At 25.4% G+C, this 19,055-nt stretch overlaps 1 protein-coding gene across 5 annotated transcripts in view; it reads left to right on the forward strand.

Annotated features, from left to right (window-relative positions):
- LOC107440660 (SID1 transmembrane family member 1) overlaps positions 1-19,055 on the forward strand; it is a 78,285-nt gene that overhangs the window by 31,201 nt on the left and 28,029 nt on the right. For 4 of the 5 annotated variants that reach the window (XR_011638373.2, XM_016053639.4, XM_071188226.2 and 1 more), the window contains 6 exons: positions 6,954-7,098; positions 8,555-8,638; positions 9,228-9,312; positions 9,439-9,492; positions 11,633-11,726; positions 13,614-13,648. Coding sequence is in view for 4 of the 5 variants with exons in the window: in XM_016053639.4 (XP_015909125.1) it covers positions 6,954-7,098; positions 8,555-8,638; positions 9,228-9,312; positions 9,439-9,492; positions 11,633-11,726; positions 13,614-13,648 (497 nt within the window). In the remaining variant the exon portion in view is untranslated. The remainder of the gene's footprint in view (positions 1-6,953; positions 7,099-8,554; positions 8,639-9,227; positions 9,313-9,438; positions 9,493-11,632; positions 11,727-13,613; positions 13,649-19,055) is intronic. The other variant, XM_071188227.2, reaches the window with a different exon arrangement.

Raw genomic sequence — 19,055 nt, forward strand, 5'->3', positions numbered from 1 at the left:
TTTAATTTTTGTTTCATATTTTCGATCATTTTGCAACATTTTGCCTTTTTTTCCCAGCTTACTTGATTTTTCATAGAAAAAGGTTTTTTTATGTTGTTGTAATGTATGTAAGAAACATATGTTAAATATTTTATTTCTTTAAGGTATATTGCATACCAAAGTTGGTTATGCTAGGTGCATGCTAAAATCTTTATTCACCCTTTTACTTTCTTACCATTGCAACTATAGTTATACACTAATGTCTAGGCGTCAAGGCCAGATTAAGAACCTCAGATGCCCTAAGCACTTACGTTTTTGGATGCTCCTTAAACGTGATTAAGAAGATCAATATAAATTTAAAAAAATATTTTTCTTAAATAAAACTGAAGTAAGTTTACAAAAATAAATAAATTTATGTAGCTGCCAAAATTAACACTTTGTGCAGAGAGTCTAGTGGATATCAAACTTTTTCAATTAACTCTTTGAAAGTTTTTCAAGGCTAATCACTTATTCTTCGATTTTAGAACAAAATTAAAGTAATTTCACATTCCTAGTATTTCATTTTTAAAAAGATTTCCTGATCCACAAACTTTTTCTTCTTTTTTCATTTTAATTCCTAACCTAATTTTATAACCTAACCTAATAATATAACCTAACCTAATGATAATTATAACCTAATTTTTTATTCAAACTTTCCGGGTGTTATGTAATGTTTTCGAATATGCTTTTTAAATTTTTGCTAAAAACATTTTCACTGTGGGTGTCAAGTTAATATTCACATAAAAAAAATTATCAAACTTGAAACAATTTTTATGGAGAATACAAAAACATACAAAAGCTCAATTGAGTATATAAACGAAATTAATAATCAATAAAAATAACAAACAACTTTTCTTAGCTCTTAGAATGTTGAGAAACCTGTGACAGTTCTCCATGAATTTATAAAAGATTTCTTATTATTTACGGCTTTTATTATTATTATTAATGGAATTATTTCGCTTTTTGTGACAAAATCAGTTTATTTCCACTCCTTTGAAAATGTAGCTTTTAAAACTTTATTTTACATTATTATTTTATTTATAACAATCAATCAAAAATATTCTATACATTTAATATGTTTAATGTAAAACAATTTAAAGTTCTGAATTAATTATAAATTTAATTTATAATTAAACCGTTATAGGTTACTTCACTTTGATTTCATGTTTGTGAAAATTAACAACTGAAAATGAGTTTGTATATAAGTGATAGTGTAATTATTTTATAACGCACAATATGCTTTCATATTAAATTGTATTGAACACTAATTTTACTGTTAATTCACAATTAGTCTAAGAAGCAGCTTAACGAAAAAAATCTATCAGTTTTATTTATTTTTATTGTCGGTCTGGTCACAGCGCAGTAAATGTTTAAACGCAAATATTTTAAAATGATTGTAATAAGTAGCAGACCATATGCAAACGACTGGATATTTAGTTGTACTTAATTAGAAAAGTTGCCTTTTCTCACTCTAATAGAAGATTTTAAATCAGTTAAATTTAAATAACAACTGTAACCAACCAATTGCACTGATACAGAATAGGTTAATCAATTAACTAGTATTTTTTTATAGTTTTTGATATCTTTGATATGCTTAAATAATATAATATTATTTTGAGAAGTTTTATTTTTTTCAATTATGATTTTAAAGAGGATTAGAAATGTTTTAATACATAAGCTAATGTTTTAATATACAATGTTTTAATATATAACGTTTAATGTTTTCTAAACGTCTGAATGGTTATTAATTTTCATTTTAACAGTGAACTCCGCTATTCAGTATTACAACTATTTTTTAATCTGTTTCCTATGCTTTCTATTTAAATGAAGCATAGGCCTTCAGAAAGCATTACTATTAAAGTAATTTAAAAAGTTATTAACATATAAAGTCATTAAAATGAAAGTTATTAAAATATGGATAAATTATCAGCTTGTTAAAATAGCTGTCTTTGAGCAACCTTTTTTCAATTTATGCTGAACTGGTTTTAATTATACTCAAAATGTTTTGATGCATATTTTAACTTAAAAATAATGTTGAATTTGAACTTTTTTTTAAAAGGAGTTTTAATTAAAAACTTAATCATAATGTTTTGTAATAGGAAAAATACAACAAATAAATTCAATATTTTATTTAATTATAAAAATTTATAAAATCATGCACTATAACATGAAGGAAAAAAAAAGATTTTGAAAATTTATACATTATTTTCTGAAAAAGGGTGTGCACAAAATGAAAAAATGAACACCCCGAGTAACTTTTCATTTAAATGATCGGATTTTCGCACACTAGGACTCATTCTTAATAGGTTCAAAAGTCAAATCTTAAATGTGCTAATTAATTAATATAGGCGATGTTTTAATGATATAATAAATTGCAAAATCCGGCACAAAAATGTACTTTATTTGAAAAAATAATTTCCATAGATTTGGAATTCTGATACTCAAAATATGGATGTCAGCTGACCACAAACTGGAAAAATATGGTCGCAATAGTTTAGGCTGGAGGCAGTCGAAAGTTCACAACTTTTAATGTTAATTTCACCTTTTGCACATTTTGCTAAATCCGGAGAAACTTTTTTAAGCGAATCTAAAGAGTTTTGTACACAATTATAAAATTCGACAATCTAAAGATAATTTCATTTAAAAACAATTTTTATAATTATTAATTATTTTTTCTAAAAGTAGTCGAAACATTTTTCTGTTGTAACGCATACAAGTTTTTACATCATTTTAAAGCATGTAAAGCATGTAATTTAAATTACAAAATTTGAACAAAATAGATCGAATAGTTTCTGAGTTAACAAATTTCAAAAAGCCGGATATTTGAATTTTGATTTCTTTAGAATTATTTCACCAATTTCATTTAAATTTTTGTATTTGTTTAAAATTACATACTTAACAATGTAATACCTTACAATTCAATTTCCCTTCAGTAGATAAAATACATTATAATATATACTATTTTACATATAATTATATTCAGATAAAGGAATTTTATATTTGTGAGCAAAAACTTTTTGATTTGCTTAGCTATTTCCAGAGACATGGCGAAATACAAAAAAAGTAAAATTAACTCGAAGGGATCCAAACTTTTAACGCTCTCCTGTATAAAATATTGGGACCATATTTTACAGATTTCGGCCACTCGCCTCCCCTATTTCAAGGGTGAAAATACCAAAACTGTTGAAAAATATTTAAAAAAAAAAAAATATTTTTCTGAAGAATTACTTTTTTGTGTCTGATATCATAACTTAAAATATTGTCATCACTAATTTGAACGATTTATATTTAAGGTTAAGTCTTTAAACTATTAAGGTTGAGGTAGCAAAAATCCAATCATTAGATTAGATTAAAAGTTATTCTGAGCGTTCACTTTTTATTTTGAGCACAGTATAATGACGTTATAATGACAAATTTGGTCATTATAACGTGAACTGGATTAGAACACCTTTATAAACAAATTATTCATTTGGTCTAAAATAAATTAAACTCATATTACGTTATTAAATATGCCTACTTTTTCCACATCAATTGTGAATCTAATTAAATTTTTCCATTGACAAGTATACATAATTTTCATTTGAAATATTCTATTTAAAATCAATTAATTAAAGTGACTTATCTCATGATAAATAAAAATCCCATTATGTTGTTACATCATTTGCAATAATTTATAAATGGAAAGGGGGAACACAAGTTAAAACTAAATTAATAAAAATAAATTGTTACTTTTTATATCTTCAAAGAATCTCAGAGGATTCTTGTTTTTTTTATACCCTTGTTGAATTATTAAATCTTAAAAAAGACTTATACTTTTAAAATTAAGCTCCTCGAACATGTTATAAAACAAAACACACACTTAGTCAAGATCGAGTTGCACTCTAAAATCTGTTTAGGTTTTAAATGTTCAATTAACAAGTATACACTGAAAATGAGAAAATTGATGTAGCTCCTAATCACGTAATTGATTTTAAAGAATAGGTGAGTCAAGGAACCTCTCTTTTATTCGCCCCCCCCCACTTTTCTGTAACAAAAGTTCCCACAAAGAAGGAAAATTTAAAAGTCTCAATCTTACATTATCTTCCATATATAGAGAAATAGTATTTTTCACTGAAAAAAAGCAAAAGTATAGGGGGGGGGGGGTTTAGCGGCCCCCAAGATGTTTCAGAGATGAAAAGGATGCTTTGACTTTGACATGTCAGTGTAGGAAATCAATTTGCTACATTTGTTCACACAAAGCTTCTTTCCAGCTCTAGTTTTGTACTTCTGGTCTCAGCTATTCAAGGTGGTCTGTCACACATCTGGTCAACACATTTGAAATTACATTTTTAAAAATCTTTTGGTTCTTGAGATTAAAAGTACAGATTAAAGTAAACATTAAAGTATTTTTTTTCTCATAATATATTTACAATATCTTTGACATTATCAGATTTTCTATAATGTAATTTTGTGAGAAAAAAAATTTAAATGGTTGCAAATTTTTTTTTTTAATTTTTTTTTAGCTAACTTATTTATTTTGATATAGGATTAAAAATGAATATTTTAATATAAAAATATATCGATTAAATATATATATATGTTTTTGATGAATGACTGCATTTATAAACACAATCTGTTACATTTATTTTGTCATTTTAAAACTCAAGAGAAAAAAAAAGAAATCACAGTTTTAAATTAAAATTATGGTTTGGTAATTGAAACTTTGTTTTAATAGTTAAAGCATTCTTTAAATTCTCTCTTTCATCTAGTCTTTAAATTTCAATCATGCATTTGTTTCAAAATGATTGCTATGCAGTCAAAGCTATGTATTATAATGAAAAATTGTTGTAGGTAGTTAGAGCTTCTAAAATATTCTTATAATATAGTTTTATTATTAATTTAATTTTTATTAAACATTTATAAAGTTTTCTTAGTCATAAGTCGAAGTTCTTACAGTGTATTTGAATAAAAATCAAAAAAATCTGATTTAAATAAAAAAATCTGATTTTTGTAATTTTTTAAAAAAAAGTAAAAAAAATCACGAACCCTTAGTACAAATAGCCACCTTGCGAGTATTAATACCAAGAAAAAGCTTTCATTTGTTTGTGTTTAACATAACAAAATCATCTTTAAAAGAAAGAAGAGCAATTGGTTATCACAAGATAGTTTTATTTTTGATGTACAAAGCTCAAGAGGTGATTGTACATCAAAAATAAAGGTTTCTTATGATAACTACCTGTTGTTTTTCTTTGTAAGATTATTACATTGTGTTATGATGTTGACCAATTTGTTTTAAGTGTTCTTTTCTTTGCATTAATGACCACAAATTGTCTGTATCAAAACATTGCTGCTCTACAACTTGGCGTTTCACTTTATTACTTTATCTTGTACTATTTTTAAGTACTCTAACTGTGCAGTTTTCAACTGGGTTGGGTTCTAAGTGGTCACATCTTGTAGCTCATAGTCTCTTTACTACAACTAGATAAAATTTAGTAATTTTATTTGAAACTGTTTGAAAGTTAAGAGTATGGATATAGATTTTCAGTAGAACCCTGTATAATTCCCATTCATTTTACATATTAATAATAGAATTATTCTCGTATTATCCTTCTTATTTTGTTGTTCAGAAATTAATGATTGTAAATTATGGTCTCAGAATGTAGGAACTGAATAGTTATTTCAAAGTGCTGACTCTAATATATTAGGGTATCAATACAAAGATTATTTATTAATCCTCTAATCCTTTATTTGTTTATATTATTTCTCGCATTTAAGAAAGTTGATGAATGTTTAGGAGTATTACAAGCTTCAGTTAAAAGAAATCTTGTTGGATTGTGAAAAGGCTCTAAAATTTCTGCTTCTGTATGTCATTAAAAATTTTTTTTTGGTCCCTGAAAGTCCACATTCATTTCTGATGCCCGTGTACCTTTCACCTCCATTAGTGAACTATATCAATAACAAGCTGTTTTTCAGTGGTAAACTTCACTTGAATGAAACAAAAGTAGAAAAATGTAGTGCAACTCAATTTTTGTAAACAAGAAAATTTTTTAGCCTTTAATTGTTGTAAATTTAACTTCTTTCTCTCCCTTACTGATTTCTTTAGCAAGTCATCAGAACATTTTCTCTTGCTGATTTCTTTTTTTTCCAAAGCCTTTTTCCCTCTTTCTAACTTGGCTGATATAATGAATTGAGACTGCTTCCTTTGATGCACAACACTTTTGGGTGACTCTGAAATTACACTCTACTGGTGTTTTTCTTGTTTTTTTTACTTTACTTTTATATTTGCCTTGGCAATAAATAAATTTTTTAAACAAAAGGCAATTGTTAGTATCATTTAATTATTTTCTTAAATAAGGTATATATTGCTTTTTCATGTCTCTTGCCTTTTGGTATTTTGAAAAAAGGGAAAGTTGCTGTCATTCATTCAAGATTGTTTATGATCTCTTTAAATACTTCTAATTTTTTTAAGCTGCTTGTATTTTTTCTCTAATTAAAAAATGAAAGTTGGGATTGAAATATTGTTCTGAAAAAGTAATGGGTACCTTCCATGATAAGACAATTTTAAAAAAAATATTGCAGATTTTTTGAAGAATAGAATAACAATGTTCTTTACATAAAATGTTATGGAGTGGCAAAACCAAAATTGTTTTTGCCAACTTGAGATAGGTCTTAAATTGATCAGTATTAACAAAAGTGCATAAGTCAATAATTTTTTCTTTTAGAGTTCTTGGCTGTTTTAATATTATTTATAGAGATTGCTTTTATATGTATCTATTTGTAGTCAAAATAAGAGTTTTTTTGAAAAACTGATTCTAGCGCATGTTCATGAAATAAGTATTACATTAAATAATTATAACATTAAATAATTAACATTCATTTTAATATATAGCGTTTAATTTTTGGAAAAAATTGTATAGAAAGTGAATAGTACTTAATTCATGATAACTACTTTGTAGCACAGATCAGTCCATAACAGTGAATATCACTCCATCTAAACCTCATGTATTGCAGTATAATATGGAAGAAGATTTACGTGCTGTGAGAATTGAAGCTACCTCTAAAGATAATAACTGCATGCTATTAGCAATTCAAAGCATACAGGTTTAAAATTTTTACCTTCTTGTAGTTTTTATTATTTTACTTTAACATTGTTCATAAGCTTATTTAATCAAATCATTAATTTTTAACTTTAAAAATTTCGCTCTGATCCATTTTTTGCAATTTTGTGACTTTATTAATTACCTTAACTTGTTGTACAATATAGTACACTTATTAAAATTTATTTTTATTACCATTTACTTTTATTAAAATTATAGATAATTGATATATGTAATTTCAACTTGAATACATATAATTTATTTAAGTTTTAAAACAAAATTTTATTATTAATATAAATTTTATTATTCATTTCTGCAGGAATTTCTCATTTCACATGAATCGTTTTATTTTGTATAAGCTTTTTTCAAACTTTAAACTGCATTTTATTACTAAAAAGGATATTTTTAAACTTTGTACCAGAAATGACTTGAACTGCTTGGCTGAGTATTTTTTTATTTAAAAGCTTATGCATTTATTTGGTACTTGACTAGGGTTGCTTTGAATTTTTGTTCATTTTTTGAAACAATGCAAAATAATAATTTTTATTGAAAATATGCTGATGATACCTCTGTTATTTTATTTTTATTCAAATTTATTGAGTTTTTGAGGTAAGGGAAGAAATAATATAGAGCTGGTATTCTGTGGTACAATAGTGATGATTCTAATACATAGAAGAGGTCATAATGTGTATAAGAGTGCTCTGTGTTTTTAATGAGGCCAAATTTATAGTTCCTGCCATTTTTAAATTGTAAATAATGACAAGAACAACATTTAATGCATAGTACTCATCAGATAATGGGGAATAACTTCACATAATTTTTTTGTTCATTGCTGGGAAAAATGGCTACTTTCTATATTTCTTTTTTCCCAGCAATTTTTACACAACAGCTATTAACACAGTCTCCAAGGTAGGCAATTTCAAACTATTTAATAAGTGTTAATTTTTCATGGTTTACTTTAAAAAAAATTGGAAAAAAAGGTAATTAGGAAGTTATAAAGGGAGGTGTTATGAAAGATGAGTATCATTAAACAAATCCTTTAGAAATTTATTTACCATTGGTTGAGGAATTCTCGAAATGTGTGTTTCCCAAAATTTGTATTCCAGGTTGCTGTAAAAACCAGTGCATCATTAAGATTATTATATAAGAAATAGACAAGAACTTACCTGGAATGGCATTAATAGATGAAAGTTGACATTGAATTTGAGTATTTACTGCATTTTACTATTATAAAAAATCACATTTTTGTTCTCACTTCTGAAAATACATTTAATTGCATGGAAAGTGTAATCACATATTTACTTTAGTGATTTAAAAGAATGTCTTTTTTAAATCTAATAATTTAAATCATTGATTTTGAATGTTTGATTAAAGTTTATTTCTAATTTGCTTTTCAGTAGTAAAATGAATTTGCAAGTTGTACTAACAAAGTAATATGTTTAGTTTCTTATATATTTTAGTGCCCTATATATGATTCAGTTCAATCTGTTGAACCTCAAGGTTATTACCAAACTCTAATTCAACAATCTGGTATATCTATTACAGTAAGTATTTTAATTTCTTTCCGCTTCTTGCTTTCTTAAATAAGAATATTTAAAATGTCAGGGGGAAATTACCTATCTTAATAAAGCTTGAATTAATTAAAATATAATGAATAATTTATTTTTTCATTGATCAGTTTACACTTATTACATCTATGCTCTGTTTTTTTGTTGTTGTTCACATTTCATTATGTAAATAAAGCTGGTTTTTTGTAATGTTTTTTTTTTAAATTATTCTTATTATTATATTTTATTCATTTTTTTTGTATCCAAAGCTTAATATTTTTTTTAAAATATTGGTCTTATTTTATCTTGATGAAACTTATTTTATATTTTTTGAGAAATATAATTTTTTCTTTTCTTTAATTTTTATTGATTTTTTGTTGCAAATGTTTTTTTAACTGTTATAACTAAAATTTAAATTTGTAATTCATGTTTTAAAATTATTATTTTTTTAAATAACCTTTTTATAAATTATTTAAGAAATTTATTATAAAATAATTATTCCTATATATGTCTATATATTTTTTATTTTAAGATGTTTAAATATGCAAAAAAAAAAAGAATTATAAAATGCTTTTCACATTTTTAGAAAAAGACATTTCCTGGTGGAAAACAATACGTTGTTTTAATTTTGAAGCCAACTGATGACAGTTGTCTAGAACAAGAAACAATAAGTAAGTAAATAAAAATATATTAAGTATTCCTTTTCTCATACAACAATTTATCTGATGAATAGTTTTTTTTGATAAATGGTTAAATTATTATTTAGATTAAATATAATGTTTCATACTATTTTTCAGTTGTTCGTAATAGACAGAAAGAAGTAACTGTGAAAATTGTTCCATCTATTACAGGTAAAGCATATCGCATCAATTCATAAATATTAAAGCTTTAAAAACAGAGCTTGTTGACATTTTGTATATTATAGCCCATTGTTGATGTAACACAAAGTTTCTCGCTATTAACTTTACTTTTTTTGTAAAATATCAAAAATAATTTGTTTAAGCATCTCAATGTGTTTGTTATTTAGCTTATACTTCTATATGATTCTGTGAAAATATATTCATATGATGCACAAGGTATGAAACACTATGGAATCAAATGTCATTATATCCGTATTACATTTTTAGAAAATAGCAAAACATTTCATTGTATTATTTAAAGAATAACCTTTACATGGTGTTAAATGTGTAAAAAAATTTTTGTAAAATAATATTAAATTATTTTATAAAGTTTTTTTTATAAAATAATATTTTTTTATAGAATAATAATAATATTAAATGGATACAAAAAAGACTTATGATAATAGTATTTGTTTTATTAATTTTTATGGGCTTGCTTTTTTATACTCAATGGCTTTACGCATGGTTTTGAAGGCATACCTCTCTCTTTCTGTTTTAAAAACGCATAAAAATTTATATAACAACAACTTTTAAACACGTATTTAATCAATTTTGAAGGAATTTGATTTTCTGAAACAATCAATTAATTTTCTTGTTATACAAAAACTGGGAAAAAGGACCCTACTTATTAAAATTTCAAAACAAAAGATTCAATAGAATGGAAAACTAATTTCAGAGATATTTTTACAATTATAATATTATGAACTACCTGCCATTTTGATCAAAAGTCTAAAAGGTCAAATATTCCATAAATCATGCCATGATTCTTCTATATGTATTTCTGACAAACATTGTAGAAATTAATAAATTTAGAGAATCAAATATAGTTAAGATAGTTGAAGTCAAACAGAGAAAATTGCTTGGGCATTTCTATAGATATAACAATAACCTAATCAAAAAATTAACTTCCCACTTGCCTAAGTGATAAAGGAAGAGAGGTAGACTACTTATTAGATGTGGGAAAGTGGCTGAGCAGTGGTGGAGTAAATAGATGAAGAATACTGGTGTTGATTAGATGTTTATGGAATAAGATGGTTCAGACAGCCGAGGCCAGCAACTGGCTATAGTGCTGGTAGTTAAAAGGTTATGAAACTAGATTGATAGATCTAGATAGTTAAAAATTGAAATCATTATACCTTAAAAATTGTTGAGTTACCAATTAAGAATTGAATTAGAATTTTTGAAATTTCTATATTTATTCTAATACAAGAAACACATTTTCATTGCAATGAAATATGACTTCTCATTAAATCGAAAGTTGTAAAATAGAAATTCTTCACAGATAGTACATTATGAGTCATTCCCATACAAAGTAAGTTTATTAAGTTATAAAAAACTGAAATATTTTTTTTGTTATCAGACAAAAATAATAAACAATACACTTGATGTTTAGAAAGGGTCAATAATAACTATAAATTTATTTAAAAATATTGTAATAATTCTTACAAATTGTAACTAATGTAAGTTTCAATGAAATTTTTAAACTTATTGAACTATTTCTAAGTGTTTTAATCTAAGTGTAAATATATTTGACTAATAAATTCAAATCTTTTTGAAAATTTAAATGAAAATAGTAATTATATAAATGTAAACTAATAAACTTTTTATGTCACAAGTGTATATGATAAATTAATAAGCTCAAAATGTTCTATAACATTGGTTATTTTAATACCCTAAATAAAAATATTTATATTAGTTGAGTAAAATAAATTTTCAGAGCACATGTTTTTATTCTTTTCTGTATTTCCCATTAAAATGTCGCCAAATTGGAAGTGTGGAATTCTAGACTGTAATGTGGAATTAATACAGCAAATGAATGTTTTATTCCAATTCTTGTAAAAGTAAGTGTTACAGTTTTGAAGCAGAATCTTTTTTAATGTATTTGAACACTGAAACTTCTACTAAAACATATTAAATTTTGATGATCAGATTTAAAGTTGAATAGATATGATATATTTTTCATTCATTTGAACTTTGAAAATGAATGATTAAACCAATGAATCTCAATTATCCAAAACTTACTTGAGGCATAATGTTAGATGTTATATTTTGTGTTTGATTGTTAAATTTCTATTGTTTCTTATATTTATAGATGAACAGTATTATTTAGCTGTCTTTGGAGCCTTTGGGTTTTATATCATACTCTACATATTCTCTTTTGTTATTTGTTGCTTTCTATTTGTTAAGTAAGTTTATTTTATTTAGTGTTATGTTACACATAATATAATAGTTGCTATTCATTGTTTAAGTTTTTGAAAATTTCTATACCTAAAACTTGTTGCATCTTTCACTTTTCTAATTTATGAGGCTATCACTGTAAAATTGTGGAAGTTAAGAAATAAGTAGGATAGTTTCCTAAGTGTAGGGTTTTGCGCTGGGGAAATATATTTATGGTTATCACTCTTGTTTTTTATAATGCAACTAATTTTTTTTCACTTTGTGCTAGAACATACAAAATGAAGTTTCTAATTATTTAGATTTGGCTAACCTATGCCAAATCAAATCCAAATATGCTATGATCTTCACACTCAACATTAATATATCAATTAAAATTGTGGCATTACTTCTTGATTTAAGCAGATGAAATTCTAGATGATCAATGTTTGAGTTAAATGTTGATACACTGGACAAATGTGCCATATTTTTCCTGGTACTAGCTGGATACTAGCTTTCAGTTTGTGATCAAAACTAATTCTTCTGGTAGCCATCAACAACAATGTTATACTTAGTTAAATCACAAATAATATTGCTATTAGTAAATCGTGCTTCAAATTGCACAAATCATAGCTTAGGTTTATATTGCCAGAAAGTTGATGGTTTTACCGCCACCTTGTTTATTTATAAATTTACATTATCTTCAGTTATAAATTTAAATTTTCATTTGCTTTTTTTTCCATGTTTAATATAAAGTCAAATCAGATAATCAGTTATATTTAAATGCTCAAACCTTTTTTCATACAGATAAATACTTTGCAATGTTTAAATAATTATGTCTAGGTCTGCAGTTGAAAGGGAAATCACTTAGACTTCCTACAGTATGTGGTATAGAATGAATAACTTCAAAGCAAATTGAGAACAGGATTATATTTAGCCTTTACAGCAATCTGCAAGTTGACATACAGTTATAAGCATAATTTATTTCAGTTATAAAATACATCATTAACAAGGAAAAAAATATAAATTCAATGTATCTTCAATATTAAAATCTATTGAACATGGTAATTGTAAATAAAATTACATTGTCCTAGCAACACTCTGTTTCCATTCATGAGCAAAATTAATCATTGATGCGCATGATGTTATTGACCTTGTGCATCACAGTTTCATGCATGATACTGTAACTATGAAGGGAGAATTGTATGATCACAGCCTTGAAGTGGTTAGCACATGATATATTTTTTTCATGCGCAAATAGTTTCATAATTTTTTATTTTCTTGCCATGCATAAAAAATATGTGTGAGTTTTTATGTTTTCACTGTTGTAACAACCTTCTCTTTTCAATAAAAGAATTATTTTCTATGTAAGTGATGTTAAATCATGAATAATGCTTAGCTCTTATCCCCTCCTCCAAAAAAAATGACCAACCTATTAGGCTAAAAAAGAAATCAAACAGAATGTTTAATAAATATGCATATCATTTTGTGAAATGCTCTTATCATTATTTCTTAAAGTTTTCACTTATTCTTAAATAATTCATTAGATCACTGATGATCATATTATAGTTATGGTTATGATATACAAATATATGAAAACAATAAATAATTTGTTTATTATGTATTATAGACAAGTAAAAAAAATAAAATCTTCAACAGAAAAAAATTTAACCTATCAAATTATTTGAATAGGTAATTAAATTCAAGCAAATTAAAATTTTTTTAGATAAAATTATTAAATTTTAGCTTTTTTTCAAATGTTTGCTGCAAGAATTAAACATTCTTATAGCTATAACAATTTATACTGTTTCTTTTTTTAAAAAATATTTGTATATTTTTTCATGGTGTATCACCGAAGCTGCTTTTCTTTAAGCTTTGATAATTTTAATTAATATTATTATTTTTATTTTGTGTTTTAGAAGAAGGCGAAATACTGCTGAATTAAAGAATGTCAGTAAGTAATGCATAAAATTTTCACTGTATTTTTATTCTTTAAATACTTATTCAAAACTCAATACAATAGAATCTGATGATCAGGGAACTTTTGATGAGAATTTTTTAAAAATTATGAAAATTATTAAAATAGTGACTATAACAAAGCTTCAAAAACACTTATTTGATTTTTATTTTTCTATCATAAATAAAATACTATAGTTTCATAAGAAAAATTCATGATGCAGATTTGTTTTCTGTTTAATTGTCTTTTTTTAGAAGCCAGGTTTTGGATTCTGTTACAATAATAATTAGGTAGCATCAGCTTTATCTTATTAATCTAAGTAAATATCTAAGTATATATTGGACCTTGTTCTTTTTACAATAGCAAATAGAACTACTTATTTTGGCGAAATTAATTGCAACACATAATTTTCTTTCAAATATTTGTATTCAAATGCACTACCTGATAAAACAGTATGCAATTTATTTATCATTATTTATATTAAGAGTTAAAGAATTGTGTAGGTTGATTGTAATTCGGCAAATTAAATAAATTTTTACTCTCTAAAATTATTACAAGTTTGTTATGACTAATGAAAATACATGCAGTTTTAGTATGCCTTTTCATTATAATCTTTTAACATAGTTACAATTTATTTATCAAAACTTTTATAATATGTCTTTTGATTTTAAAAAGGAACTTTTAACTTGTTTTTCCCACTTAAGTGGTAAATATACTTTATTTTTAATTTTCTTAAACTTTACTATTTAAAATTATGTTTTTAAACTTATGTTTATTAAAAACTGCTTGTTTAATATTAATGTATATTAAATAACTGAGGTGTATCTTATGATTTGCATTTTCTAATTTTAAGCTATAATTTCACATAGCATAATTTTATCAAATAAGTTTGAAACTTTTTGCCGAGTAATATAATCCTTAGTGTCAACTGTATAATACACATATCATGCCATTAATTTTAAATTCCAGAATTTCGATAGTAGGGCTATTTTCAAATAAGAGTGTCATTTAGAACATTTTTCTTGAAAAATTAAATATTCGATTTATTAGTTAGGAAATTTTAGCTATCATTAGAATGTTTTTTTGCACATCAAACTTAAAACAGTTGTGCAATTTTTTATTTGCAATATAAAATAAAAATACAAAAAACTTGAATCTGCATTATGTTCCTCTTTGTTACTATTGCTCAAAAACCTAAATAAAAAAATTAATTACCTGATACAGTAAACATAACAGATTTAGAATCTAAATTTTTGTTATCAACATGTAGTATCAATTATTTTTCTACATCATTATTTTTCAAGCTAATATTAAAAAAGAAAAAAAAAAACATTACATATCTTACACTCTAGTTAAATTTACACTATTAATCACTAAAATTGATTTTTGATAAATTATTAAGTGAAATAAAGATTAATAAATGGTAAATAACGGAGTGGAATGCTGTTCGTAGCTAAATTTGAAATGTTCTTGTATCGTAAATTGCTGAATTTCAGTCATACAAATATTGGTACCTACCTATATTTCTTTTAATAAACTTAATATGTAATGAAATATTAAATTTAAAGTCAATAAATTGGAGTTCAATGAAATCTTCCTTACATTATTATTTAAAATAAATTTAAAAGAAAAATTATTTCTTATTTTTATAGTTTAACTTTAATCAGAAAAATTAGCAGTCTTACAATTACAAAATAAAAATCTATAAAGCTATTATTTAACTTAAAATAATCTATATTTACAATTAACTATCATGAGTATGGTTACAGAATGGAAAAGTAATTGAGGGGAAAAAAGAAATTGCTAGTTAATTTACTTTTATGGGTTCCATTGAAAAAGAAGTGTTTGAAAAACTGAAAAGCATAATTTGATCTTACCATTGAAAATTCAAATCAACATTAAAACAATTATGTTAGTTACAGAGAGCTAAGTTAATAAAATATCCTTACCTTGTTAAAGCTTTATTTACATAAAATACTGCAAAAATACAGTTTGATCCCTATTTAACGAACTCTATGAATGGATCTTCATCTAAATCCTGCAGAAGGTTTGTTATATGGAAAATTCTTTAATTAGAAATTCACTTTTTAACAACAGTAAACAAATTTTAAATTCATGTAGACTAGACAGAACTAACAAAATAACTAAGACTCTTTTATTTTGTAAATTAATATCTATTTATTATTATTACTTAACCATCAAAGTTAAATTTGCAAGGAAAATAAGAATTAAACTAAACACTTTTCAGGAGTAAACTGTAATTTCAATTTCAAAAAAATAATATTATATGAATATAATAAATTTTTAGTGACATTATCGCATTTATAATAACAAAAACTTTTTAGCATACATCATGAAATTCGTCTTTAAATTACGTTACTGATAAAATCTGTTAATTTTGTTTGAGTTATTTGCTTGAAAAAGTGTTTTTTTCTCATAATACGTTTCACATTGTTGCAATGCATCAGAAACCTCTTCAGGCATGTTTTCTTCAAATAGTAGTCCACATCATATTGTTTTAAATGATTTTAGTATTTAATCATCTGAAGGTTTGCTAATTTCTTCATCGTGATCAATTCTGTCTTTTCCATCTTCATCGCTATTCATTACTGTATTGTTTTTATTCTTTACACTGTCCAAAATATCTTTTACAGCTAACGTTTCTGAGGTTTCAACTTCTGAATCAAGTGAAAGAAAATCACCAATCTGCTCATCATCATTAATTTCCTCTTTTTCTCTTATCTGTATCCACATTTTTTAAAGTTTTTCTAAAGGAATATCATCATTGTCCTTCGTAATTTCCGCATTCTCCTTGTTTAGAAAGAATCCATCTTCAGCAAAACTGTTATTAGGTAGTAGCATGATCTGTGACATCATAGTTTCATGCTTTGGACATTTCTAATATGCTTTCTTGTATGTTGATCTTTGATATGGATTGATTGTTTTCAAGCGCAGTGATAACGTTTTGCACTATTCTCTTATAATAGTGCAATTTGAAATTTTGTATCACCCCCTGATTCATTGGCTGCAGTTTTGGTGTAGTGTTTAGTGATAAGTTAAAAAATGTAATATTTTTCAATGCTCTGCAATCATACATTTGTCCAACTTTTGAATCCCTTTTTCACTAATTTCTGCTGTCATTTAAGATTTTTTGATAAAAACATATTCAACCTCCAAAGATTTTGCACGTTTGAAACATCTTGAATTTTTGCTTTTTCTGATAACTAATGGTTTCAATTTCTGATGTCCAGTTTTACTAGCACCTAACATGACAGTAAATTTTGCTTTGTTATATTTACCTCCTAAGTATTTTTCATTTTTAACACTAGAAGTGCCATTAGGGTCATTTTGATCCTTTTTTTGCTTTTTGTTATGTTGTTTTAGAAGATACTAGTGAGCTTCAAAGCCAAGTTTTTTTTTTATTTTTCCTGAGTTGTTTCCAAGTATACTGTATAAAAATTTCATGCTCTTTTGTAGATTATTGAAATAAATGATCATAGAAATACCTAAAACAGCCAAAAGGGATCATTTTGATCCTCTTAAAAAAAGTTTTATGCTGCTTTTCGATTTTGCAAAACTTTAAACCTTATGAAGATGATTTGTAGAACAGAAATCAGGGTCTAGAGTGTTAAAAAAAATTTCAAATAATAATTTTTGTTGAATTACATTTTATCTTACATTGCATGTTCAAAGTAGCTTAGTTAAACTATTATTGAATTACAAATGTGTTACTGTGTCTGAAGGAAACCATGTACATCCTGATTACCAACAGCTATTTTTATTATAATCCTGTTCAAGAAAGAACTGTTGGTAAATAGGTATTGCTAGTAAATAAAAATGCAAGTTTATCATATAATGAACAAGCCACATGACTTTAACTTCAAGTTTTTGTTTTCAGCTGACTTTCAACTTTGTTTTCAACTTTTCAACTGCAGTTAAAAAATTTTTTTGAATGGTTATCTTCATTTGTGCGAGTTCAGAAACGGCTCTGAATGAATGACAACTTTAAAAAAATATTTTGCTCTAAGTTTGAAACCAAGCACATGTGACTAAGCATAATTTCTTTTTATCTTAGTAAATCTTGTTGATAATTTTTTTTGTTAAAAAAGAAATACAAACTTAATTGGATTATATATCTGAACAAAAAAAATCATTATATTTTGAGTGTCACTTCTTTGCCATAATATTCAGTCTTTTGTATTGCCAATAGAAACAAAACATTCAATGTATAGGTGCAAAAGAAAAAGAATGCCATAATTCTAAATATCATTTATGTGAATGTGTTTGCAGGCGACAGCATAGAGTAGAAGCCAAGTACTACACTTACTACAGTAAAAATGGAATGACAAACAAGATGCTAAAAAATGATTCTACACCATGTGAAACTTGCAATTTATTTTCACATTTATTTTTCAACGTTTCTGATATTGCTACCTTCAATGCTTGGATAGTTTTTGAAAAATATTTTGTTACCCTAATTACGCATTGTGAATTTAGTCTTGTGCTGTAGAAGAGCTTCTAATTAGTGTTTTGCTCATCAGATAGCTTCTAATTTATAAAATTTTTAAATAATAGAAATACACCGTAAAAGTCAGAATAAAATTTCTGATGTCTATGAAAGATGCTAGAAATCAATTTTTCGATGGTTTGCTGTCACTTTCACATCACACGGACTTACTATTGTATGCCAGCGTTAATGATGTAAAACCTGTTGTTTACTAATGTGTATTGTTTATATTCATATCTTTTGTTTGTTTTCGTATGACTTGCCCTTTTGTGAAAGAATAATCTATAGTACAATATAACACTAAATTGTCATTAAGTTCACAAAAAAATAGTTTTAATCTTTAAAAGCCTTTGTATATTGTTTTTTTTTTGGCAATATTCATCAATTAAAAAAACAATTACTTTGGAATGACATCAATTTTCTTTAATGGTCAAATTGACCCCAAATGGCAGCTTTAGGTATGTTCAAAATCTAACTGTTCTAGTGTTAAAATTTTTTTTGAGGAAAACATTTAAAAATAAACCCGTCTCATCTGCATTAAAGATGTCTTTCAAAAATTTTATCCGTGTCTCTGTTATCCACTTTTCACAATCTTTGTCATCCACATCTTTAGTTTCAGCAGATATTATTTTTGCTACAATTCTGTGTCATCTTTTAAATTTATAAAGCCCTCCACTGCTTCCTCAAAATTCGTCGAATCCCAAAGCTTTCACAAATTATGAAAAGAATGAAAAGTCCAGAGATAGAAATTTTTTTATCAGACATTGCGCATATCCTCTTCAAAACTGTCTCATCTGCATCTTCATAGACAAATGTTTTTAAATCTTTTGAAGAAGAATTTGATAATTTATAATTTTATATATTATCATGAATTTTTATTATGGTTGATAAGCTGTT

The sequence above is a fragment of the Parasteatoda tepidariorum genome, chromosome 12 (assembly GCF_982258835.1).
Source record: "Parasteatoda tepidariorum strain Cologne lab strain chromosome 12, Ptep-v5.0, whole genome shotgun sequence".
Taxonomy (NCBI): Eukaryota; Metazoa; Arthropoda; class Arachnida; order Araneae; family Theridiidae; genus Parasteatoda; species Parasteatoda tepidariorum.